At 40.4% G+C, this 26,648-nt stretch overlaps 2 protein-coding genes across 2 annotated transcripts in view; both read right to left on the bottom strand.

Annotated features, from left to right (window-relative positions):
* The window catches only part of LOC120492289 (coagulation factor XIII A chain), a 33,165-nt gene extending 12,692 nt beyond the window's left edge, over positions 1 to 20,473 (bottom strand). The window contains exon 1 of the mRNA XM_039690499.2: positions 20,351 to 20,473. The gene's annotated coding sequence lies outside the window, so the exon portion shown is untranslated. The remainder of the gene's footprint in view (positions 1 to 20,350) is intronic.
* f13a1a.2 (coagulation factor XIII A chain a, tandem duplicate 2) lies at positions 9,851 to 19,976 on the bottom strand. The gene is made up of 13 exons (XM_039690497.2): positions 19,795 to 19,976; positions 19,404 to 19,655; positions 18,059 to 18,177; positions 16,743 to 16,850; positions 16,452 to 16,629; positions 15,199 to 15,337; positions 14,916 to 15,019; positions 14,747 to 14,835; positions 14,001 to 14,154; positions 13,199 to 13,477; positions 12,925 to 13,085; positions 10,687 to 10,823; positions 9,851 to 10,479 (listed from the first exon to the last, which is right to left on the bottom strand). The coding sequence occupies exons 1-13, from the start codon at positions 19,943 to 19,945 to the stop codon at positions 10,332 to 10,334; spliced, it is 2,019 nt and encodes a 672-aa protein (XP_039546431.2). The 5' UTR covers positions 19,946 to 19,976; the 3' UTR covers positions 9,851 to 10,331.
* Positions 20,474 to 26,648: the final 6,175 nt, after the last annotated feature.

The following is a 26,648-nucleotide window of genomic DNA, read 5'->3' as shown; positions in this document are numbered from 1 at the left end:
ATAATCTTGGATGAACATTATGAAGTGTCCATTTTAATATGCATATGTGCTACATAAAACCCTGGTACGATAACACTGACTAGACACAAATCAAGATTCCCATCAGGAATCTGGAAAAACAACTAAACATTTCTTTGTAACAGAATTTATACAATGAAATGTTTAGATCAGAATGCTTGTTTCAAATGTGCACTTGAATTTGGTAATGCCAGAGAAATATGCAGAAATTAAGGAGTTAAAAACTTAAGGAAAGTTATTCCTTGCTGAAAGCTGAAGTCATTAAAAGCGTTGAACTTACGGTGTGTGTTGAAGAGTAGATGTTCTTCTGAGGTGAGGAGGCTCCAGGCTGATGTGCTCATGAAGAGCTTCATGCTGATTAATAAAGGCTCAGGACTTCCTCTTCCACTGGAGAAAAACACATCCATGGAACCGGAGCGTCCGAAGTTAAGATGACCCCAAGATCAGGTCAGTCCGACATACAACTTTGTGACCCTGCTTCTGATTCTTGATGACAGCAGCATATTCCAGACTGTCAATAACATGTAGATGACAAACATTCAGACATTAAAGTGCTCAAAATAAAATAGAATTACCAATAAATCATAGTAGTAATCACTGAAAATATGAAGCATATAACGATACTAGTTTAAAGATTAATGTACCATAACGGTTATTCATTCTTTTTTGTTAAAGAAATCCATATTTCTATTTTATATGTCACAAGAATTAATGGCCAATTCTTCATCAAATTTGACTGGTTGAGGTATTATGCTATTTCCCATTGTCCCTTATTTTATAAGGTTTACCATTGGCGGCCTGAAACTAAAATAAATAAATAGCGCTAACTAACACGAACTAACAATGAGAAATATATTTTTACTATTAACCTTGATGTTAGTTAGTGTGCATGCTATTTCACAGTGCACATCTACCTTAGATCTTAAATATGTATGTGTTAATGTTGAGATAAACACAGAATAATAAATCATACTTTACAATAAGGTTAATTAGTTAACTACCTTAGTTAATAATGAACTGCAATTCTTACATTTATTAATCTTAGTTAATATTAACTTCAACATTTACTAATACATTATTAAAATCAAAGGTTATTTGTCAACATTAGTTCATGTAATGTAAACTAATAGGAACAAATATTAATCAATACCGTAACAAATGTATCTTCTTGTAAAGTGTTATGAAGTATTGTTAAAGTGTTGAAGCATTGCTCATAGTCTGTGTTAAATAATGTAGTTAACTTACATTAACAAATTGTTAAAGTGTTACCAAAACAAACATCATAAACTTCCCAAATACTATTTTAACAACTATAATTCTTATGTTTAACTTTTAACTTTATTGTCCCCAATGGGGAAATCCACAGCACTGCACATGTTTAAAACACACTATATAACCAATATAACACAAAAAGACATAATACAGAAAAAATAAAAAAGATTTTAAAAAAACCCAGTTAAATAGGCTACACTGATTGAGGGAGTAAGGCATCTTCTACGAAAGAGCTCCTGAACTACAGAGCGCTGTTCCCGTTCCCCTATACCCCTGTGCCCACGTACCCCCATTCCCCTGTGCCCCTGTTCCCCTTTGCACCTGTGCCTCTGTACCCCTGTTGCCCTGTGCCCCTGTTCCCCTGTTGCCCTGTTCCCCTTTACCTCTGAGTTCCACTTCTTTTCTGAATGTCCATAATGTTTTGATCAAAGGTAAGTGTGTTGTTACTCCAAAATATTTCAAATTGTCCACTATTCCAACTGTTTGATCATGAATAACAATAGGATGCTGGGGTGAAGGGGGGCGGACTATCAGTTCTTTTGTCTGGCTAATATTAAGATTCAGGTGGTTATCCTCACACCACTGGGCAAAGTTCATGACAGTGATGTGATAATCCATAACAGAGTTGATATCTTTGAGCAGGGCAAGCATGGCTGTGTCATCTGAATATTTTAAATATTTTATGCTGGATAATGGACTGAGGTTGTCGTTTGTGCAAAGTGTATACAAAAAGTGGCTTAACACAGAGCCCTGGAGTGCTCCAGTATTGATGATGAGACCAGAAGATGTAATTGAGCCCATCCGCACTATTGCTAAGGAAATGTGCTATGTGTCAGGTTTTATGTTTTTGTTATTATGTTGAGGTTTTATGTTCTAGTCAGTAAATTATAGTCCAAAGTGATTAAATACACACACACACACACACTTTTATCATTTTCTGAACTCAGGGAAGTTGTCAACAAAATATGAGATTTGAAGGTTGATGATGATGTCTTTGCTGGGTAGTGATAGAATAAAAACAGCAATTTTACAGTAAAAAAAACAATACAAAATAATACAAAAATGACCACCTAATTGCAAAAATATGTCTTGTCCTTATCGGGAAGTTTCTCTGAGGGCATGTCAAAAAAGCATTGTTTGAAAAAACAGGGAAATGAAACTTGTGACATGATCTGAGATGTTTGACCTGAATGAGAAGTTAAGATGGCTTGTTCCATGTTTTTGCTTTTAGTTTAAAAACAATCTGGTTCCAAATAAACCTAAAGAAACATTTGTTGGAAATGGCATTGCTCAGAGGCCTGCATCACAAAACAGGTTTACAGAATTAAAGGAAACCAATGTAAAGAACAGTAAATAAAGTTTTATTTTTAAAAAAATCCTAATTATTATACAGAAATCATATGCATGTGTATATATTTGGTTAGTCGGGTCGAGATACAACACATCTTGAATAAAACACTTCCACCAAATCCACATTTTCACCAAAGATGGACCATTAACCTACAACTATACCCACTAATCATTAAGTTTGGATCCAGCTACTTGTTTTATAATTAACAGAATGTATTTAATAACAGGAATGTTAAATCACAAATATATTTGTTGTCCTTAAAAGCATATTCTGCGTTAAAAAAATGACAATGCGTTCATGAAGTTTTATCTTTTACTCCTTGCCAACAAACAGTAAAGGCCCATGGTTCCAGAGCCATATCGTATTTTACTAATTCACAATTACTGTACATCTCATTATTATGACATTTTATGACTTTTAATGTCTTAATTATGACTTATTTTGTCCTAATTTAATAATTCGGGTCTTCTTAAAAAGCTAAAAAACTAAAAGCAAAAAACTCTGCAGATAACAGAGTGCACCAGTCTGTTTCTGTCTCTGCACTACACTTCCCAGCATCCCTCAGGTTTACACATCTGCCTGTCATCATCGTTGTCACCTGTCTTGTTAATCATCATTACCTGTCATGTTTCACCTGTCTTCACTAATCAATGTTCATCAGTCTCTGTATTTAGTTTCCTTCAGTTTAGTTAATTTTTGTTGGTTGCCGTTAGTTAGACTGTGTTTCCCTGCCTGTTTGAGCCCTTTTGGTTTATATTGAGAATAAAACTCGAGTGTTGGAACCTTCAGCCTGACTCGTCTTCATCTGCCTGAACACACCGTGACAACTACGGTACTCTGGCTGACACAGAACAATGCATCAGTAGATGCAGCAAAAAAGATGAACCCCACAAGAGGGCGCACGTAGATCACATTTGGGTCTGAACGCTCGGCAACGAAATAGGCTACAGATACACGGCCAGTGTCTCTGAAAATGTTCTTAAATGTAAATATGTGGGTCGATCATCTCGACACAACGTCAGTCTGGCAAATATTCATAAATATTTTTGACACTTGCACTTGTTTGGCTTAATCACGGAGACGAGCACGTTACTGATATGGTCAAAAACACAGCAAAATCAGGCGGAGTTTAGAACGGGCGAACATCCTTCTCATACATGTTGGACTTACCCCTCAAATGTTTCAATTTGATTGGATGCCACATCATCCAATATATATCTAAATATGTTACAGTTTAAAAGTAAATCCACATTGTTGTCAAGGGGGGCACCTTCCTCAACAACTGTACGATCCAACAAACTGTACTTCTGTGCCTCGCCGCCACGTTTTCATTATTTGACTAACGTTCAGGTAAGGTTATGAACAAACTTTCTTCCACAGTAACGTTAATTGAACGTTTATTCAAAGTTATCTGGTCTTTAACCCTCTACTGAACACATTTTATACCACACAATTTCTTGGCTCATTTAGGAACATTTATTGGTTGATTAGTTTCCCCTCCTGCGATTTTTATGATTATTTTTTTTAAATGTCAAGAAATCATTAAGTAAAAAGGGAAAAACACTCGAAACACATTTAATGTTTGATTTGATACAGACATAGGTTTGTATCATGTTGTGTGTCGTGTCATGTCATACCATGTACTTCATGTCTCCTAATTATCCCCATATATACTGATTGGCTCTATCAATCTCTCTTCTCTCCACCAATAAGCTGGTGTGTGTTGGGCATTGTGGCACAATATGGAAGCCGGCGCAATATCCAGATGGGTGCTGCACATTAGTGGTGGTTGAGGAGTTCCCCCCCTTCTATGTAAAGTGCTTTGAGTACCATGAATTGTATACCATAATTATGTAATGAGATTTTTCTCTGCGTGAAACACCAAAAAGCAGTTCTTCTCTGCTCATCACTTTGGTTGTTCCTGTGCACCCAAGGACCCTGCATCTTCCCTTCTTGTCGCACATTATTTGCCAGCGTCAGGTAGGCTACTTTCCAAGACATCCTTAAAAAGTAAGTACCCCTCATCTCATTCCCTAAGGCAACAAAAAGAAAAACTGAATTTGTGAACATGTGAAACCTGCCAAAAGGCTTTTCTACACCTTCATACACACACACACACATTGTTATGTAGTTCATGTCAAGTCAAGTCAAGTCACATTTATTTATATAGCGCTTTTCACAATACAGATTGTATCAAAGCAGCTTCACAGTGATAACATGTAAGTAGCACAACACAGATCAACAACATTGCTAAACACTAAATAAATAACCCCAACTGAGCAAGCTCAAAGCAAGCCAAAAGCAAGGCGACAGTGGCAAGGAACCAAACTCCATCAGATTGGATGGAGAAAAAACCTTGGGAGAACCCAGGCTCAGTCGGGGGCCAGTTCTCCTCTGGCTTACATTCATATTGTTTAAATATAAATATTAAATATAAATATTGTTTATGAATCAAACGGCGCCATAACATATCGCAGGCGTTGAGCCGTCTCATCACAGGCGTTGAGTCGTCTCATCACAGGCGTTGGGGCATCCGAAATCCCCGTGAGAGGCTGGACACAAAACTGGACCTGACGAACGCCATTTTTCTCGGGACAAGCGTCCCGAGATAACAGCAGAAAGGCAGATGGGAAATAATTAGCATAGCTGATGTTCATAATAATTTCCGTTATAACTCACAAACTCTCCGTAACCCAACCATACGCGCCGACCCGTTTGTCTAAGAGGCTGTCATTTTATTTTAAATAAGATTACTAAAGCAAATAATCTTGCCTTCTTCTCACAACATGTGCTTCTCTGATCATGTGTCAGAAAAGGACGTTCCACCTTTAAATCGGGGACGATAGTGACTCCCAAACCTTATTGGACTGTTCTTTGACACTTTTTCAAACATTCTAATTGGTTGCAATCATTTAAAGAAACGTATAGGCTACTGAATATAGGGCTTAAGAAAACTTTCCGTTCCCTGAGTCCAACGCATAGGGTTAATAATGTTCTCAAAAGGTTTGAACAAAAATGTTGTCTCATATTTACGAAGATTGAAGAATCAGAAAGAACTTTATTGCCACACAAGGAATTTGTTTTGGTGCTGAGGCTTCCAGTACACATATACAACTACAACAAGAAACATAGTAATACAAATTGTAATTAAAATAAATAGTCAGAGTACGCAAATTACAGATTTACAGATTGAGCGTATTTACAGTGATTTAAATATTATAGATTATCTACATATGAATATCTCCTGAGTTTAAGATATTGGAATAAACAGTGGGAGTATTGCACTGGGAAGTGAGTTAACTGTTCAGGAAGGAAATGGCCTGTGGGAAGAAGCTGTTCCTGTGCCGAGATGTTTTTGTGGCCGTCTTGACGGTAGCAGTTCAAACTGGTGGTGTCCAGGGTCAGTGGAGTCTGATGATTTTACCTGCTCAGTGCTGGGCTGTTCCTCCTGATCCTCATCACCGATGATAGTGTCGTCGGCAAATTGGTGATGCCGGTTCGTTGGCTGAAAACTGTTTTTTAGCTTTTCAGAGTAGCCTCTTTTAGCAACTCTGATTTTTGTCAATGTGTTTCTGGCCTGGTTATACAAGATTTTATCCCAACTTCTGTAAGCATCCTCTTTGGCATGATGAAGGTGTTTGAGTTTCCCAGTAAAAGCGGCCATTGCTCCCATGAGAGAGTGTGGTAATCGCATCCTCAACTATTTTGATGACTGGCTGATACCAGTTGTGTGAACACAGGGACATGGTGCTCAGCCAGTTGGGACTTCGGGTCAACTGCGAAAGAGCAAACTGGCCCCCACACAGAGGATCTCTTTTCTCTGTATGGAACTGGACTCGGTACGCCAGATGCCACGCCTCATAGAGGAACATGTCTGGTCAGTGCTGAACTGCTTGAATACACTCGAGAGCAGAACAGCGGCCCCACTAAAATGTTTTCAGATGCTCCTGGGGCATATGGCAACAGCATGCCGCTTCATGGCCGAATCCCGAAATGCAGTTGTTAGCAGTACATCTTGCGCTGGGCCACCTCAGAAAGCCGCTACTAGGCAAGCACATACTGGTCCATACTTAGGACTGCGACTATTGTGTAATCGATCATCAAGGTGGTCTACACTCCCGCCGCATGTCACAACTTGTTGCCTACCATCTCGTTTTACATGCATTTTTTTCCAGATAACCTTCTCGCACAGACATTGTGCAAAGACAGGGAAGTCGAGGAATAGATCTTGTCTGTTGCCCCTTATTGGCCCAATTGACCCTTTGCAGGAAGTTTGACTGACAGGCGATCTGACCAATCATAGTCTGCCATCCGCCAAATCCACCATTTTTGTCCAACAAAGCAGTCAGGACTCAGGAGAGTTAGTTGTCAGAGTTGGAAAAACTGATGTCTTTTGCTGTTAAAACAACATTCCTTCTGATGTTCATTCATGTTTATTTGATGCGATGAATTAAATAGAAGGAAAAGATGATTGGTTCATGGGCAGCTTCATCTGAGGCTCTACAGCGATCTTTCAGACACATTAAAGAGCCCCAAAGCGGTTTTTCTGTCTGGACCACCATCAACAAATACAATTAACAATTAGCATACAGTTTGGATTGCAATAAGCAGCAATAATCCTCCTTAGGGTAAACAGAACAGGACCAACATGAATGTATGCAAATATCATTCATTCAGATTTTAAGGAACAACATAATTCGAGAATTTATCCTGATTCACAGGGAATCAGAATGCCAAATCTTGACGTACGAGAGGAGGAGCTGGGGAGGGAGGAGGGTAATTAGCTCCTGAGAAACGCGATGGCTGCTGATAATACTGAAGGAGCTTCTATATCTATACAGTGTTAGGCATCGTGTTGCCAACTTAGCGACATTGTCGCTATATTTAGCGAGTATTTAGACCCCCCTAGCGACAAATTTTCAAAAAAGCGACTAGCGACAAATCTAGCGACTTTTTCTGGTGTTATTAGAGACTTTTGGAGACTCTCTGATGTGAAATCACATATCGTTTTTCCTCATCTCAACGAGCAGCGAGTGCTGCCGTGGGTCCCGTCCCGTCCCAAATCACTCACAGGTGGCCCAGTCCTCGCGCAGCACCCCCTCCCAGCTGTAGACAGACAGAGCAGGAGATGTTCTCATCCGCGTACAAACTGCAAAACAATCGGGCAAATGAGTCAATATTTTTGGCGACTTTTCAGACACCGACTTTTTGCTTTTCTCCCTTTGCTTTCATTCACTCTACATCTACCCTGTTTAGTGAATGGCTGAGAGGAGCAGATCATCTGTTGAACGCCACTGACAGATGTGAATGAGCAGTGTTTTCCCACGGACCTATCACTTATCTGCTTTCTTTAAATAATAATGTTTTTTATTAGTTTCTTTTCTTTTCTTGTGCTTGCTGTATTACTTTTTTTGTCATTCACTATATATCACTCGTTTTGTGTGACGAAAACATATAGGAAATGAGAACAGCTTTATTTTACATTCGTACATATTATATTATAATATATTAAATACAATATGTGAGCTGAGCATTAATTTATAGAGAAAACACTTTAGGCAAGCGGAACACAAGTACGACGCGATGGCGTCACAAATATGCTAATTAACGTATGACGTCATCTAGCGACTTTTAGGGAAGACGTTAGCTACTTTCATTTGAAAATAGTTGGCAACACTGGGCATCGTAATCCTATAGGTAGACGTGAATCAGCTGAGAGTCAGCTGATGCGATCTTGACTAAAGTGACCTGCCAGAACTGACACTATGATTGATTTTTTTTTTTTTGTTTAAATACAATTTGTAAGTTAAGACTTTGTTTCACATCCAAAGTAACAATATTCTGTCACGTCTGTCAGCATTGTCATTTGTCCTCTCTGCTCCGCAATGTATTTTTCACTGCGTGAGAACATGGTGTGGCGTGAGAGCGGCATGGCTTGTCGGACATAGCAACAGTAACTAAAGGGGGCGGGTCTTTGCGAACTGTCAATTGGAACTGGTTCTCAGAACTCATGCCCCTCTCGACAGCCCCTCCTGGCTCAATTCCTCTAAGAAAGGACCTCCTTTCTCAGGGACGGGGCACCGTATGGCACCCGTGTCCAGACCTCTGGAAACTCCATGTCTGGTCCCTGGACCTCTGCGTGGAGGACTTTGGTGATTTACCACAAGCTGTTGTGGGCACCATTACTTCTGCGAGAGTGCCCTCTATGAGGCACGCTTTCACTAGGAGCTGAAAGGTGGTAGCACTAGATGGCATTTTACTTGAGATCCCAATTTCGTCGGTATGTCGATATGCGTCGGAAGTGACCGACTGAATGGGAATGTCTCGGTTACATGTTGCTGTACCCCTGCTGACTCCGGGCTACTGCTCGGCTCCTCAGAGAAAAACGAACCCGAATCCTGCTTGCACCCGCTTCCTCTCTATATATCCGTGCTGCAGGGCGGAGCACAAGGTGCAAATCTCAAACAGATGCGCATTGGGTCGTTCTGTTAACACTCGAAGATGATAGGGCCCCCCTTGAGCGATCCCAGTTTTGTCTTCAGGGAACGAGGTTTACAACATACATAACCAAAATGTTCCCTCGTTTTGGTATAAGTACTCCCAGTTTTGGGCAGTTCTTTGCCCTGTCTTGTCTGTAAAGCCAATTTGTTCCCAGTGTTTTTACCCTATCTCTTGTGGATTATTGAAATAAAGACTATTTATTTGGGCTCTTCATGAGCTACTTTTCCAGCCACTCATGACAATGTCCTAATTTATCTCATTTTAGATTTTGCAACAAAAAAATGTGTGCTCCACACAAGACAAAAAGTCAAACAGGGTTGGAACGACATGAGGGTAGGTGACAGAATTTGCATTTTTGGCTGAACTATTCCTTTAATTATACCTTGGTTGGGGAGTTTTGGTCCTCAGGATTGAGCTTAATCTGTCAGAAACTTTATTTGTAAAAGCGTTGGGTGAATCTCATAAAAAATGAAAGTGACAACCTCCTTTTTGAGGATGCCCTCATTTTTAGTTTAACCTTTTTTATTGTTAAAAATGCAGAAAGTTGTCTGTGGATAAGTCTATGGAATGTCTTAATTTAGCTAAGGAAACGTGTGTTTGTGAATAATAGAGGTAACCTTTCCACAGATGGACAAGCAGTTGTTGAAACGGAACCCATTCTGTTTCAGTTCATATTATTAACCTGTAGATTATTCCATTCATCAAAAATAGCTTCAATGCTAAATGTTTATTGTTATTTTGCTATAGTACAGCTTATAGTCCATGGCAGTATAGCAGAGAAAATTAACAATATATAGTAATTAATGCTGTTAGTATTACCTAACCCAAATAAAACCAGAAGATTGCTACAGATTTCAATGGATGTCACTAGTATTACAGTTCACACACTTTGTTCAAGTTCAGTTCACCAAAAACCTCTTTGACTAATTGTATGGACCAAAAACCCCAACAAAAAATCAAGTGTTACAGAAGAAAGTCACATGGGATTAAAACGACATGAGTTGAAATCATTTTTGATTGAACTATCCCTTTAACGTCTTTATGGTAAATAGGAGGAATTTGTAATGTAATATTTGATCATTTGATTCTCGTTCAAAACAAAATTGGTGAAGCAAAGTAAAGAAACTAGAAACTCTGCAATTGTGTTTTCTCTTCCTGTCTTCTCCCATCTCCTGTTCAGCCTTGTCGGTCATTCAGTTTGCAATATTTCGATTTCGAGCTGATTGGTGACCTGTCTCAGTAAAGGGCAGTCTAGAACCGTCATCACCACCTTCTTTCCAGGAGTTCGAGGGACCATCGACACTTTATATCTCACTGAGCCACCAGGTAATATCTGGCTGCAAGTGGAAGACATAAGAGACAAAATCATTTTTGAGAATTCAGCCAAAGGTGTATTTAATTTTGATTTTTGAAATTTCAGATTTCTGATCGCAACATAAATAGATTATTTCCTACAAAAAGATATTTTTAAATAAAACAAGATATGGAAAAAGTACATGGACATCTAAATAAATATATGTGTCTTTGAAGAAAATAAAGTTTACCTGTAATTTTTTATTTTGATTGGTATCAGACCAGGTCCATCAAGGCGGATCTGAACATTATTCAGGATGAAATTATAGGGATTCTGGAAATTCACAATGATCGAGAGATCTTTGCCAACTTCGGGGGTTCCCGACATCTGTGAATGAATTATAATGTAGAGCACCAACAAATGTTTAGTGCTTTTACATACTGTAGCTCTTTGTACATGTACACAGGTAAGTTTGGAAATTATAACATAATAAATATGTGACCAGGATTATATAAAATTTGCCAAATCTGCAAAAAGTGTAAAAAGAACTCGCGAATTCGCGTCAAGCGCGTGAATGCACAAATAGCACTAACTAAATCATCAACACGCCAGACGCTCAATTCGCGTGAACTTGACTTGCAAATGAGGTGTATCTGCGTCTTCCGCATCAAGCTCCACGCCTCATTCGCGCCGCAGGATTTTTTTACGCGCGTGACGCGTCTTTGCATTGACTTAACATTGAAATCATTCACGCCTGATGTGCTATTCGCATCCGATGTGAACGCACCATAAGAAACCCACTCTAAATCCAGCACAAAATAACTGACTGGTATCCCTTCTTCCATTTGTCACAAAAAAAACTTGGAACAAGTTGTTTTCAAGCAGATCTCTTCCTTTCTTACTCAACAACCTCCTGGACAACAACCAGTCTGGTTTCAAAAGCGGACACTTTACTGAGACTGCCTTGCTCTTGGTAATTGAAGGTCTAAAACTGGTAAGAGCAGCTTTCAAAACCTCAGTTCTCATTCTGCTGGATCTGTCTGCTGCCTTTGACACAGTTAACCACCAGATCCTCCTGTCAATCCGAAAAATTAAGGGCATCTCGGGAACCACACTATAATGGTTCAAGACTTACCTCTCAGGTTGGTCTTTCAGGGTGTCATGTAGGGGTGAGGTGAGGTGTCTAAAACCCAACATCTAGCTACTGGGGTGCCTCAGGGCTCAGTGCTTGGACCACTTCTCTTCTCCATCTACATGAGATCACTAGGATCTGTGCTACAGAAACAAGGCTTTTCCTATCTTCGCTGATGACACAAATCTACCTCTCATTACAGACTTATGATCTGATGGTTGCTGCTCGCATCTCAGCCTGTTTGACAGACATTTCGAGCTGGATGAAGGACCACCACCAACTAAACCTTGTGGTGGCTAGGTTCATTCAGCTAGGTTCGTTATCCAACCTCTGACATATATAGCAATTGTAGGTCGCTTTAGATAAACGTGTTAGCTAAATGAATAAATGTTAATGTTAAATGTAATGTTTGGAGGATCAGGCCCTTCTTATCCAGACGGATCTCATGAAGTAGCGTGTGTATGACACGCCATTTCGTATTTACATTTTTGGCGTGCTATCAAGACGCATAATCGCCTTTCAGCGTGTTTATGAACGCCGTTGACTGAACGTTATATAAATATATGACTTACCTCAACCCCGTCCCTAAACCTAACCGTCACTGGGGTTAATGGCATTTATGACTGTTCCCTTACCATCCTAGGTAAAAAAAAGATATGACTTACCTCAACCCCATCCCTAAACTTAACCGTCACTGGGGTTAATGGCATTTATGACTGGAGATTTGACTGCGTGTACAGACACGCGGAATGACGCAGACGTTAATGGCGTAGACATATACGCATACACGCGAATAGCTCAAAATGCGTAGAGATGACACGCCACCTGACTCGAAAGTGGCGTATATGTTTACGCAAAAGTCATGTTGTCATGTTGTCTTATCAGAGCAGGCTACACAACTCCTTGTCCAAGCACTTGTTCTATCCAGACTGGACAAAACTCCTCACAAAATTGCACAAGTCGCATCAAATTCAAGTCAGTGACTTTTGCCTACAGAACAACCACTGGGTCTGCTCCCTTTTACCTAAACTCATTACTTCAGACTTGCGTGCCATCCAGAAACTTGCACTCTGCAAGTGAAAGCTGTCATTTTTGTTAGTTTTTTTTCTACTATTTTTTTTTTTTTGTCCTTTGATTGAAAATCAATCAATCTATAAATATAGGTTTGGGACAACACTGAAGGTGAGTAAATTATGACAGAATGCTCATTTTTGGGTTTTCCAATTACGAAAATTGTTCTATTTCTAAACAAATCAATGTAAAATTGTAACCATAACTTTAATCAAATTTAAAATTGGTATCAATACCAGGCCCTACATACAAGTTCCCTTAAGAATGGTTATTGAGGATATTTACCGTTATTTTGAGTTTAGGAGGCTGTAGAGTGATTTCTTTCATTGTGCAGAGGGACGTGTCTGTTTCCTCAATGATCCCGTACACCACAAAGAGCAGTTTTCCCTGTTCCACCAGGTGTGGTGTATAGTCCGAAGCATTGACATCTACCGTCATGGACTCAGCTGTAAAGATATTGTGATCACACTGTAGCCTAATCCATTGACAGTGATCCTAGACTTACTTAGAGCTCAATCTCAAAGTAATGGGCAGTTTTACTGAAACAGTTGTGACTCACTCTTCGAGGCTTCCACAGTTGCAGCTTTGTTTTCCAGCATAAAGGTCTTGCTGACGACGCCCGTGTAAAACGCCACACAGCCAGTGATGGTAGCATTGATGGTGCAGGTCTGGCTGGTCTGGTTGTTAATGTTCAGCGTTAGCTTGAAGTCATCGCCCATATTGACGGTGTCGGTCTGGATCTCGAAGGTCACTCCTGCTTCAGTGAGTGGTAAATAATCCCTGGGAAGAATGCCGGAACGCTCTGCATTCTGCCAGACCTCTCTCTCCTTGACCGTTTCTAGAGTCAGAAGGATTGAAGGTATTAAATTGTTGGGATTTTCCACTGCTTCCCACGAAATCAGTCAAATCACTTTTGTTTGTTGTACATGTACATAGGGTGTTTGGCATCCTAATGGAAGTCTGTTGAATAATTAAACAACTGAAGGACACTGCTGTATTGAACACAAACTCTGCTACAGTAATATGCTAGCAGCATGTATGTAAAAGTTTGTAGTTTTGAGATAATGACATTTATGCATGGTTTGTTAAAAAAACTTTAAACAATTGTCACTGAAATAAGGTCATGAAGCCCATATTTCTTCACAAGAAAATTGTATCAAGTAGCCTAGAATATTTTATATATACAATAGTTCCTGTGACAAATTGTTACGGTTAATTTCAGTGGAAATCCGGCTCTATACAATGGTGAACTGTAGCATCTCCAATTATTTTTTTTCTCAGGAAACCCCTGTATGCTAGCGTGACATCCCAAAGTTCACATCGCTTTTTAATTCTGTCGACTGATTTGAAATGAAACTTACTTTCTGGATATTTATAGGTAGAAGTGATGTCCTCATAGTCGCTACTGTTTGTCTTTTTTGTCACAACAAGCTTTCCGACATAAGAGGTGTCCACATTAAGAATCTTCATTTCTCCCTCTTTAGTCCACTGATGGTATACCACATCACTGTTTAGCTGAAGACAGGAGAAATTAGGTTTTATTATTGTCCATTTGCTTGTATTTTAATGTCTTGTACATTAAATCAAAAGGTATAAACATCGACGTTAATTGACATTATGGGTGTGCCCTAAGCTGAATACTGTGTTCGGAAAGGAATTGACATGTTCTAAAATATGAAATTAGAAAAAACGTTTTAGTTTTCTCTCTGAATTATATATTTGTGTAATTATATTTTTCATAATTTGGGGGTATCTGGGAGCTGCCAACAAGAATATATGAGGTATTAAAATCGCTTTTGAATGCACATGCTTTTTACTGTTGCTTTCTAATGTGAGATCATGCGTACACTGTGTATAGGGAGTGGCGGTACTGACCACAAATTTTACCAGATAAGATCTGTTGTACACCAAATCCTCCAACAATGTCCTGTCAGTCATCTCTTCTTGCAATCTTCACATGATGAATGAATTATAATGTAATGCAGTGTAACCGACTTCCGCAGTAAGCCTAACCATGTCCCTTTAGGGGCTTCAGAGAATACACAATTCATTTTCTGTGTCTTTGGATTTAGGCTTTAGGCACATCCATAAATGATATCTTTCTTACCTCGGCAAAGACAAACCTTGCATCGAACGGGTAGCTGAGCTCTCCCTCTTTGACGGCATTGACAGACGTTGGGCCACATCGATAAAGGCCTGAATGAGAGAAGAAAAATAACTTGTATTTAACTTAAGTTATATTTACAATGTGCCACAAGTCATGGCAAGGTTCATACCATCACTGGTCTCCTGAGGGGTGGCGTCGATCACCTGCCAGCCAGAGAATTTTTCCGGGAGATCAGGTCTCTTCATGTACACCTCATTCCAGCAGTGGTAGTTCCTTTAAGAAAAACTCAACTGTATTACTAATCAACCTTTCAGTTACATAACATTGGCTTAAAACGCACCACGAAAAAATCACGCAATGGCTCAGATAAAACTGCAAATTAACCAAGGCACCCATTTTTCAAGTATAAGAGTTAGGACCACTTGACTGTAACACTTATTTGTGTATCTCACCAGACTGAATCTTTTGTTCGGCTTTTGTCCACTTTCCCGTCTTCGCCCAGCATAATATCTGTCCTCAGGTTTCCCATGTTGTCGTGAGCAGAGCAGAAGTTGGTGACGACCCGTGCAGGGATCCCGAGACAGCGCACAACTGGGTGGAAGTTTGAACAGATATTGGAAAATATGAGGTAAAATCAAGCGGCAGCCTTCCGGCCTCTCTCTTAAATCCAACACGAAAGTGACTTAAAATGCAATTCATCGACTGGCCGGTAGAGACAGGCTCCAAAATCGAGTCAATCCCATGTTGTCATGTCCAACTTTACAGCAGAAAATTATTTGTTTACAGCCTGATACGAAACGTGTTTTTATTCATAACTAATTTTGTCGTTCTTTACGACTATGAGGGGGATGAATATTTTTATAACCCATCCGTTTAAATTATATCAAGCCTTAAAGTTCTGTATAATTAAGGGCGTGGCCACTTGAGTGACGGGGGGATTGTCACTGCTGTCACTACTAGCCATTTGTCTGCTGTCTGTTAGCGTCACGTCACATCAGCTAATCCGCCTCTTTGCAATTTTCAGACTGATCTCATGAAGTAGCATGTGTATGACACGCCAATTCCTATTTCTATTTTTGGCGTGCTATCAACACGCATAATCGCTTTTTTAGCGTGTTCATGAACGCCGTTGACTTAACGTTATTACTGTATATATAAATATATATGACTTACCTCAACCCCGTCCCTAAACCTAACCGTCACTGGGGTTAATGGCATTTATGACTATTCCCCTACCATCCTAGGAAAAAAAACAATCGCTCCCCTGATGTAGATCTACATTTTGCTTCGTACAGACACGCGGAATCACTCAGACGTTAATGGCGTAGACATACACGCATACACGCGGATAGCTCAAAATGCGTAGAGATTACACGCCACTTGACTCGAAAGTGGCGTGTATGTTTACGCAAAAGTCATGATGTCATGTTGCAATTTTAGATTATCCGGAAGTGGCGCGCGATGGCGCCCTGACAAGATGGCTCCTCCCGGCTCCACCCACTTAAGGCTTATAAAATCCTCTTCAGAAACCTACGGGTGACGTCATGGAAACTATGTCCATATTTTTATACAGTTTATGAGTAAAAGTGTTGTTAAATGTCACAAGCCTAAAAGTACTTCAAAATGTACATAAAGTAATTTAAACTATAAAGAAGAAAAAGTTCTCAAACGGACATCCCAAAGAGCACGTTGTGGCCATACTCACGAGTGTTCAGCACGCCGGCAAACACCCAACACTGAGCAAAGAGCACCGGCTCACCACCCTCTTTGGCATATTTGAGCAAGATTTCAGGACTTCCGGTCCAGGCAGTGGGTGCTGTGCCTTCTGAGTAATCGCCACTCCAGTTGCCAACCAGGACACCATCATCATCCTGGGAGTTCATCTAGAAATGTACCACCACAATACTTAAATAAATAACATGAATGTATTGTATGTATTTGTAATTAAATGGAATTTGTAATTTTTTGTAATTTGATTACTGCTGTCAAATCATACCAGAGCTGATGCTTGCCGAACAATTTCAACGGCACTTTTACGGAAAACTAGTGGTACCTTCCCGGCATCCAGAACCAAAAGACAGGCATCCAGAACCCCCTGTTCAAACTACATGAAAATACATAAGAAGTTAATTCATTGGCGCCTGGGAGTTTAGCCAAAAAACACTTTAAGGTCAGCAAAAAATAATGTAATGCTGTGGAGGAGACCAGAAGATGTTTTTTAATGGGTGTCAATGGAGGAGAGCTTCACATTTAATGTGAATATTTTGTCAGCTTATCAATTAATAAATGGACTGTCCATCATCGGCTAATCTTCAGAATATTTGCTATTAATGTTTTAATTGGATTTCTCTTTTTTTTAGAGTTTACACCGAATAAATGCTGTTTTATTAGAGAAGTCAGACAATTCCACTGTAGGTCGGTTTCAGTTTGCTTATCATTCATTTCCATTGAGTCCGCAAATAGTGATTGACTAATGCACAACTCTGAACGAAATTCAATGACGCCAAGGCTGTAATGTGACTGATTATCAAGGCACACGTGATCCAAGTTAGCCGTCACGCTTTCTCCAATGGTAGAGCAACGGACCCTCGTATCTCCCAATTATTAGACCATAGCTGAATCCAATAAACCCTTAATTACAATTACCTTCGTTAGACCACTAAGGCTATGTTTACACGAAAACGATTCTGAAGAGAAAACGCAAAAGTGGCGTTGTGTTATGACTTTTTATTCTTCGTTTAGACGAACGTTTTGGGTGGGAATCCGCGTGCAAATGGTGATGCAAAAGTGTGTGAAATTCAATGTAGTATGCACTCCAGGCAGCTAGGTGGCACACAACAACACCAAGTCCGCGCGCCTGCGTACAACCTTCACTGTCAAGCAGACTTTTGCGTTTTTACCCTTTAGATGGGAATGTGGCGGTGAAGCGTTTTTAAGATTTCCACTCTGGAGGGTGGGTTCACTTTTTTGCGTTTTCAAGCCCCAAAAACGGCATCGCCGTGTACACGAAAGGCACATCCGATAAAATATTTTTACGTTTTCACCCGCGAGCGTTCTCGTGTAAACAAGGCCTAATACGGTTCACTTGAAGGAGTGAATGGAAACGAGTGAGTTGACTCGGACTGCCGTTGAGTGTGCATTGGCGATTTTGGATTCAGCCCATGATTGGTTTAGCTTTAACTCTAATTAAACACACCTGGATCAGCTAATCAAGTTTTGGGGCTGTTGATGGACTCGATTTACTCCATCTATGTCTGCATCCGAAAGCTGACTTGTTGCCTCTCTGCCTCGAAACTCTTGATTATTGCTAACCTGTCCAAAGTTCCATGAACGGGTGGTAATGTCGTGGTATTCTCCATTGTAGATGATCCCCACATCATTCATCACATACTCCTGTCTGTCTTCATCTTTTTCCATGTACACGTGATCCGCTGGGAAGAAAAACATACAATGTACATGATGTGTCATCAGCATTTGTTCATGAACTTTGTATTAAAGTTTGTTCCTAGTTTATTAAACGGATGGATCCTGTCCTTGTGCCTTATTTGGACAACGTGTGTGCGCTAACATACACGCTAACGTCCATATATACAAAAACTGTTGTTTTTTTGTTGTTTTTTTACATTTGCCACATCTGGGTCTGAAGACATACACACTTTTCTTTGTGCCAGGGAGTATTTGGAAATTAAGTAAAGTAAGTTCTTAAGTAAAGGACTTGGGACTGGTCCTATTTATGACATTAATAAACTGTATGCAAGATTGTGGCCAAAAATGGTACTGCAATCACTTTACTCAAATTAGGATGTTTCCCCCCTTTCCCCCTTGACTCAAGGTTGCCAGATATGCTGCAGGATCCAACAGGAACGTAGGCTGCTACAAGAAGCTTCCAATGGCGAGTTTTTTTCTGTTAATTATTAATTTCGGACTTTGTCATAAAGTATTTCGCAATCATATCAAGTTTTTTTTTTTGGTTTCACAACATTAGACATTGTTTTTATCTGATTCCGACACGTTTGTAGCTGCAGCTGTGGTAACTAGAGAAGAGCTGGCAACCCGAATGCCGCAACACTACTGACTCCGTGATTGGTAGATCGGTGGAGGGTGGAGCATTAGAACAAAACACAACTTGACAACATCTACATCAGTCAAGGGCTGCAACTGCACTTTTTAAATGACAATATCCTGGCTGGACTACTGTTGTCAGTGATACAAATATTGGACATGAACATGATTTCTTAATATCTAGTGGCATATCTGATTTAAAATGTATGATTATTTGAAATACATTTCTTGCATACAGCACCTTTAATTTGGCGCTGTTTACAGGGCAGGGTTTTCTGTAATACCTTCTCTGGATTACTCGTATGCACAGTTCAGAAACGGTCGTAAGATCAAATGTAGGACAGTTTTAAATGCAACATCTATTTATGGGGCTTCTCGATTCCCATCGGTTGAGCCATATTCGAAGCCATTGTTAATTACTCTACAGTCATAGACATGACCTCATTACACATTAACATTTAAATATATTATTATGAACTATCCATTTTATAAAAAAAAATAAGTCATGTGAAGCCATGGTTTACAGTAAATTAAGGGTGGTTTCTAAATTCACTGTAAACCATGGCTTCACAGGACTTCACCTGGTTTTACTCACCAGGGTCCCAAGGATTGAACAGCACATAGAAATCAGTGTCAGTGTTCCTCTCAGTGCGCTGTTTTCCCAAATCACTCACAACTACAACAAAGTGTCGAAACCGGCCAATGATGCAGCTGGCGTCTGGTGTTACGCCAATGGTCACATAACTGCCTTGTGTTTCCACCACACGACTCTTCCAGAGCACTTCAGGTTTCTCTTTACCAATGGGCAAAATAATGTAGGTGCCCCTGTTTTCATTAGGTGAACTGCCTGTGAAATGAGCAGGACAGCAGACGTGACCTGTGTTAGACTATGGGGGATATTTCATGCACTAATGTAATGTGCAGCTTCTTTATTACAGATGTACTTTATCACGTATTGAGAATTATTCCTGGATGCAGAATCTCACCAATCAGGAACTCCAACTCCACATTGTCCTGTTCATTGAAGTCCCGGTTAAAATGGATGATGATGGTGAACTCTTTATTCCTGCGCACGATGAGGTTGGAGCTCACATACTTGTCAGTGTTGTGGTCTTTTTTGTTCTCCGTCACACGCATGTCAACACTCAATACTGAGAGACTTGTGGCTTGTGTTTCTAGAAGAAAAAAGACTTGCTGACAGACTGTGGTAAATTGTTTTGGTTAGGGCATGTTTAAATGCAAAAACATGTAGGACTTTACCTTCATCCGGAGGTCCCCTTGGCTTTAAAACATCAAATGCCACAAACTCAGGTGGATTATACTCATCTAAATTTGATTTGGCCAAGGGAATACGGCCGCTTGCTGAGTTGGGGTTGGGTTGTAGTAACATGATGTACACAAGATGCCTTGATGTTTGTCTGGAGGACAGATCATTTTAATGTTAGAAATCTACTGACATTATAGACTGCCCATTTGGTAAAGCACAATTTACAACTTTGTATTAATGCTAAAGAGTTTAGTCATTAAAAGCTTTGAACTTACGGTGTGTGATAGAAGACGAGATGTTCTGCTGAGGTGAGGAGGCTCCAGGCTGATGTGCTCATGAAGAGCTTCATGCTGATTAATAAAGGCTCAGGACTTCCTCTTCCGTTGGAGAAAAACACATCCATGGAACCAGAGCGTCCGAAGTTAAGATGACCCCAAGATCAGGTCAGTCCGACATTCAACTCTGTGACCCTGCTTCTGATTCTTGATGACAGCAGCATCTTCCAGACTGTCAATAACATGTAGATGAGATTATAAAATTAATGTATTATAGCCATAATTAATTTTATTTTTATTTAATTTGAATTATGCGAAGTTATGAAGTGAGCCCTAAACGTATTTAAGGTCTTTTGCAGATATCACTTAAGCGTTAATGATAAGATTTGTGCACAGTGCATTGAAATGAGATGTTTGAACTGAGAATAAAGCAAAATAATATTAGTGTGATTCATTAACAATCATCAAGACTTCAAATCATCTGAAATCATTGACATTTCACTGCAAAAATGCATTGAGATTGTAATTTTTGGGGTTGCAGTGGCTAAGTGTTTCATGTAGGTCGTCTACAAACTGGAAGGTTGGTGGTTCAATCCCTGGTTCCACCTGGCCAAGTGTCGAGGTGTCCATGAGCAAAACAACTAATCCCAGCTGCTCCCGACGAGATGGCTGACACCGCCGTCGGTGTATGAATGGGTGAATGTGAGGCAATATGTAAAGCGCTTTAGTGGCCATGGGTCTGTGAATACCAGGGTTGGGTATCGTTTGAATTTGAACGATTCTGATTCCGATTCCGATTCCTTGTTTCGATTCCGGTTCCTAACGATTCTCGATTTCGATTCTTTTAAGAGGCAGGGTCAAAAAAGTTTAGCCTTGTTAACCAACGGTCTTTCTGAAGGAAATACTCCTTCTGTCACAAATACTTGTCACAAATTTTGCATTTTGCCGAGATTTCGTTAATTTTTAGAAAAGTGAAGCCACACTTTGGACCGCCGACGTAAGCTACTCATGTTCGACTCGCGCGGTTATGCCAACACTTCCGGTAGACGCTTCTTCGTTGGTGTTGTCCAGCGGTTTCTTCTTCCACTCGGCGGACTGTGAACTGTGAAATTTTAACTTTTGAACGATTCTGGGAAAAACGAAAAGTTAGTCCCGGTTCCAATCGATACTCGATTCTCGATACCCAACCCTAGTGAATACGCTATTTAAATGCAGTCCATTTACCTTTTTAAACCAAATAATGCTTCACAAATACAGCAATTCCTTCATCAGACAACAAGTGTTGCTCAAGAATTATGAGCTTTATCACACCAGTCTAAAAGCTTTCAAGTTCTTAAAGTCTACTTGTAGTCAATTTTATCCCCTAAAACTCATGTTTGATCACCAAAATTCGATATGGGACCCTGGACCACAAAGCCAGTCATATGGGTATATTTGTGGAAATAGCCAACAATACATTGTACGTGTCACACTTTGGCCAATAGAGCAGACAGATGAAGCTTGAATCCAAAAATATAACAAAGCTTTAATGTACACTGGCAGGTGAATAGGACACAACAGCGTTTAATACATAGACACGAACAATAATCGTCAATGGACTGAACGGGGAGAATATATACACAGGGTTAACATTAGCCTGGCTAATGTCAAATTATCAAATGTGACTGTACGCTCCCTCCCCGTTCTGTGATTGGTTCCCTATTTCAGGGGGAAATTTGGTTTATGGTGTCTGAATAAAATCGCGCCGCGGCAAGGCAGCATGGGTAAACATTAGGGCTGGGTAAACATGGGAACTAGTCACAGTCAGGTGGATGACGGTTAAGGGACTAACAAGAACAGGTGCAGACAAGACTGAACATAATTGTGACATTACGCCCGACGTCCTTGAAAGGCACGTCCTCCCGCCGTGATGAAAACCGTGATGATATTTTTGAAACAACTAATTTATGTATCAAAAATACAGTAAAAAGGGTTGAGGTTTCGGCGAAGGGTGAGGAGCTGGGGGCGTCGGCCACGGGCACCATGGTGGCGCAGATGGGGGAAGGAGCCAGTGTGGAGTCCACACAGGGCGGGCGGGCGGTTTTACCATGGGGCCGATCAGCAGAGGCGGAACCATGGTGAGAGGTGGAGGAACCGGTGGATCCCAGCGGCTGACGGGCCATGGCGACACGGTAGACCCAGTGACATGTGGACAGATGAGTGAGGTGACAATGTGGTGAGGGAGGCCAACATGGAGTTCAGAGGAAGGGAGGTATACAGGAGTGTCGAAGGGGTGCATGGTGAGGGCGAAGCCCGAATCCTGGAAGGCTGTAGCTGCCGCTGGGCATCGACCGCTAAGGGGCGACCTGGACCAGCGGAGCCTCCGGGCAGACGGACTGCGGAGGCAATGAAGGAGTGGTGGGTCGAGATGAGGGTGACGGGCTGACAGGACGAGGTGGTGGTGTGGGCCTGGAGGCCCGAGCTGTAGCCGGGGACTCGGCCTCTAGCCGAGCTGGTGGCAGGGGAGCCTGAGGCGTGGAGGATGAGCCGGCGGTGACAGAGCCGAGGAGCTACTTGACACCAGTGGTGCCGACAGGTCCAGGGGGCTGGCCTGGACCAGCGACGGAGACAAGACGAGGCAACAGGCAGGGACCTGGAAGATGATGATGTGAGGGTGGGGACTTGATCCGCGGACCACAGGTCTATCGGTTCCTAGTTCATAGGAGAGCTCGCCATTCTGGATCATCCAGGCCAGGTAACCCAGATCGGACCTGCTCTCTGGACAGAGGAGAAGCTGCAGCGTGGGTGAGTCCATCAAGTTCATCTTTGTTTGGTCGGTTATTCTGTCATACTTTGGCTGATAACTAACAAGAACACATGCAGACAAGACACAGAATGGGTCAAAATTATAGATTTTTCATTCATGCCAAAAATCATTAGGATTTTAAGTAAAAATCACGTTCCCTGAAGATATTTTAGACATTTCTTACTGTAAGTATTGTGAGTGGATGCATAAATGGACAGCTTTAAAATTTAAACTTTAGATTTTTGTGTACCCTTAGATTCCAGATTTTTTAAATAGTTGAATCTCGGCCAAATATTGTCCTATCCTAACAAACCATACACCAATGAAAAGCCTGTGTATCAATCTTCATGGTGTATAAATCTGACTCTTGTGACTGGTTTTGTGGTTCAGGGTCATATATTTAAACTTCCTTACCTTGAAAACAAATCTTCATGCCTGAAAATAAGCTTGAACGTAACTCTAAAACCCTTTCTTCATTTAGTATACATTGTTATATAAATATTCAACTGTGCCCCGCCTCCACTCACTCACAGCAGCTCAAAGATCCACTCATGGACTATCACACGTCAATCTGACCGTGCTTTAGAGTCTTTGGTTATCTGCAGTTTATGGAGAAAATATTCAAAGAAGACAAAACTCAGCAATGCTGTTGACTTATGCTTTTAAACAAACCATCTGTGCAAATTCCTATTAAAAACACAAAATTAAAGGCTTGATTTTCATTTTCACGGGGGGGGGGGGGGGGCTTTTTAAGAAAGTGTTTTGGAACAACATGCATTGCTGGAATGTGTGTGACTTCACTTGATTGTGAATTTAATGGAAGGATGGGCCTACAGTAATACCAAAAGTGATGTCCGGAGAGGTTTTAGAGAGTGTTACGATATTAAAAACACAAAATTTTATAGTAAAAAGGGCAAAAAAGGGTTTTATTTTATTATGTAAAAAAAGGCATTGAAAACAAAAAATCATAAATTGACTACAGTGTGATCAGTTTTTAATATTTTATTGGTTGTGTTTTTGATTACAGCGTTTACCATGCCATGCTTAAATTAAAACAGTCCAGTCATGACAAAATAAACAAATAATTCTTTAAAAATTCCAAATATATAAAAGATACTATATTCAGTTGGATTTCAGGAAGTGTCCATGAGGTCATGTCAGTAAAACCTTGTTATTGAATACGGGGAAGTGAAACTCGTGACACGCTGCCATTATCATTTGACACAAATGAGAAGTTAAGTTGCCTCGTTCCGCGTATTTCACCTAAAATTCACGAGGAGTTAGTCAGATTCTGGGTCTAAAGCGACTGAAAGGCTATGAAGTTACATCTGTGTGATAATGTGTTGTTGGTTCTGATTCTGAGTATTGTTCAGATGAATTGGGTTTACTCTCAGGATCACCAATGGCCTCTTCACACAGTGTGCAGCTCAGATGAGATCAGAGTCACACACACATTACTAGCATGGATGCATTAAATTGATCAAAAGTTACACTAAAGTCATTTTACAAATTTGTATTTTAAATAAATGCCGTGCTTTTGAACTATATTGGTCAAAATAACTCTGAAAAAGGTATCACGGTTTTCATAGAAATATTAACTGTTTTTCGATATTGATAATAATCATTATATTCTAAAGGATCATGTGACACTGAAGACTGGAGTAATGATGCTGAAAATTCAGTTTTGATCACAGGAATAAATTACATTTTACGGTATAATCACATAGAAAACAGCTATTTTAAATTGTACTACAATTTACTGTAAACACATTTTTGATCAATGAAATGCAACCTTGGTCATAATAAATCTCACTGACCCCAAACTTTTGAATACAGTGTATTAATTCATATGCACATTTCTGAATGTGTTGTTTGATTGAGAGATATTTTACATCAACTAATGATTATATTCAATCATATTCAATTATATTCATATATTCAATACAAATACCTCAGTTTAAAAAAAAAAACCCTCAGTTTATCTTAAAATGTATTTCAAATTGCCTTTTTTCCTGATTTCTCTGTCTCAGACCCTATTTACAGGATGTAGACTTCAGTGAATGAATGCGTGTCATCTGATCCACAACTGCACATCTTTTTTGCATGTACAATAATACACTAATACAGAAGAAAATACGGTTATAAATAACTCTGATGTGTCTAAACGTAACCATACTCAAGTACAGGACAGACAACCGTACTCTGCTGCTGTGTGAATGTGACTGTAGGGCGAATGACATTCGAATCAACGGGCGAAAGAGTGTGATTTACGGGAATGAGGCGAGGGAGTAGGCTACTAGTAATATTCTTACACTCTGTCCTAGTTTGGCCCCAAACCAGCCCCCTTTCTCTTGCTCTCTGTAAACATAGTGCTCCACTGATACCCTGATCTTTGCCCTTAGAGAGTAAGAGAGACTGAGCGTGAAAAGGTCAAGCTGGCAGGCTGCACACCACTCCATAAACTAAAACAAGGGGTGTGCTCGAAATGTTGGTGCCCGAATGCGCCGCCTTTGTCATCGGGAGTCAGTTTGTGTGAGAGGATTTGTGAAGCTCGGTCTGGCAAGTCAGGGCAAGATTCTGGCTCAATAGGCCCTAGTTTGAGTCACTCATGTGATCATGTGATAGTGATTGGTAGGGAGGATAGATGAATGGCTCATCTATCTGTGTTAGCTACTACTTATGTCACACAAGAGAGTCTGCATTTCTTTTGATTGCTGTGGTGTTAAGGAAGTTACCCCCAACTGAAAATTTTAGGGGCACAACCAGAAAATGTAATGTCAACATGCTAACCAAATATTTACATTTCTACTAATTTCCACTGTATTACTTACTAATAAATACTTTGATAATAGATGCAGAAATTACAATGTGCTGTTTAAAATTCAGTGTCACATTTTATTTTGCTCTTTTGAGGATGCCACAACAAGGTAAACCAACAGCACCATTGCGGTCATGACAGTACAAATATTAAAAAATATAGGCCTACCATACATTCAGAAATAAAATAAAAAAAATTTGGTCTTACTTTATTTTGTGTTTTATTTTGAATTGTTATGTGTGACAAAGATGGGGTTGTATTGGGGTTTATAAGGGGTTGGCTGGTTTTTAACATTGTTATCCTCCGACTCTTCATCGGATATGACGGCAATGCGGCCACTCTGCGGCAACTGAGGTCACATCCGCCGTCGGCGAGAGCGAGGGCTGCGTGTTTCTTGCCCAGGTAGAGAGCGTAGATCAAATTGCGGTCTCCGCAGGAAGTGTGAGGCATCTTTAAAAAGACGCTCACACGTAGCTCACACGGATGGCTGAAGGTGGCGAAGACGGCCGGCTTCTTCAGGAGCTGTCCTGAGCTTGCTAGTTGCCCCTCAGACGGCAATGCCGCTTCTGTAGTCCAGCGATGCGAAGAGCTTCACTGAAGAGATGAAAATCAGCGAAGCAGCCTCTGACTAGCTTATATACACCTAGCCATGCCCATTCTGGCGGGCTGTGATGCCTTAAGGGCGCGAGCGCCTC

This window comes from Pimephales promelas, chromosome 22 (assembly GCF_988280905.1).
Source record: "Pimephales promelas chromosome 22, fPimPro1.hap1.1, whole genome shotgun sequence".
NCBI lineage: Eukaryota > Metazoa > Chordata > Actinopteri > Cypriniformes > Leuciscidae > Pimephales > Pimephales promelas.
Note: the sequence above shows the minus strand (reverse complement) of the source record. Positions and strands in the feature narration are given on the sequence as shown.

Coding starts and splice junctions, on each gene's coding strand:
- f13a1a.2 (XM_039690497.2), bottom strand. CDS start 19,945: ATGCGTGTGACGGAGAACAAAAAAGACCACAACACTGACAAGTATGTG. Junction 15,020..15,198: donor CGAACAAAAGATTCAGTCTG/GTGAGATACACA, acceptor TTTTTCTTAAAG/GAACTACCACTGCTGGAATG. Junction 13,478..14,000: donor TACCTATAAATATCCAGAAA/GTAAGTTTCATT, acceptor TTCTGACTCTAG/AAACGGTCAAGGAGAGAGAG.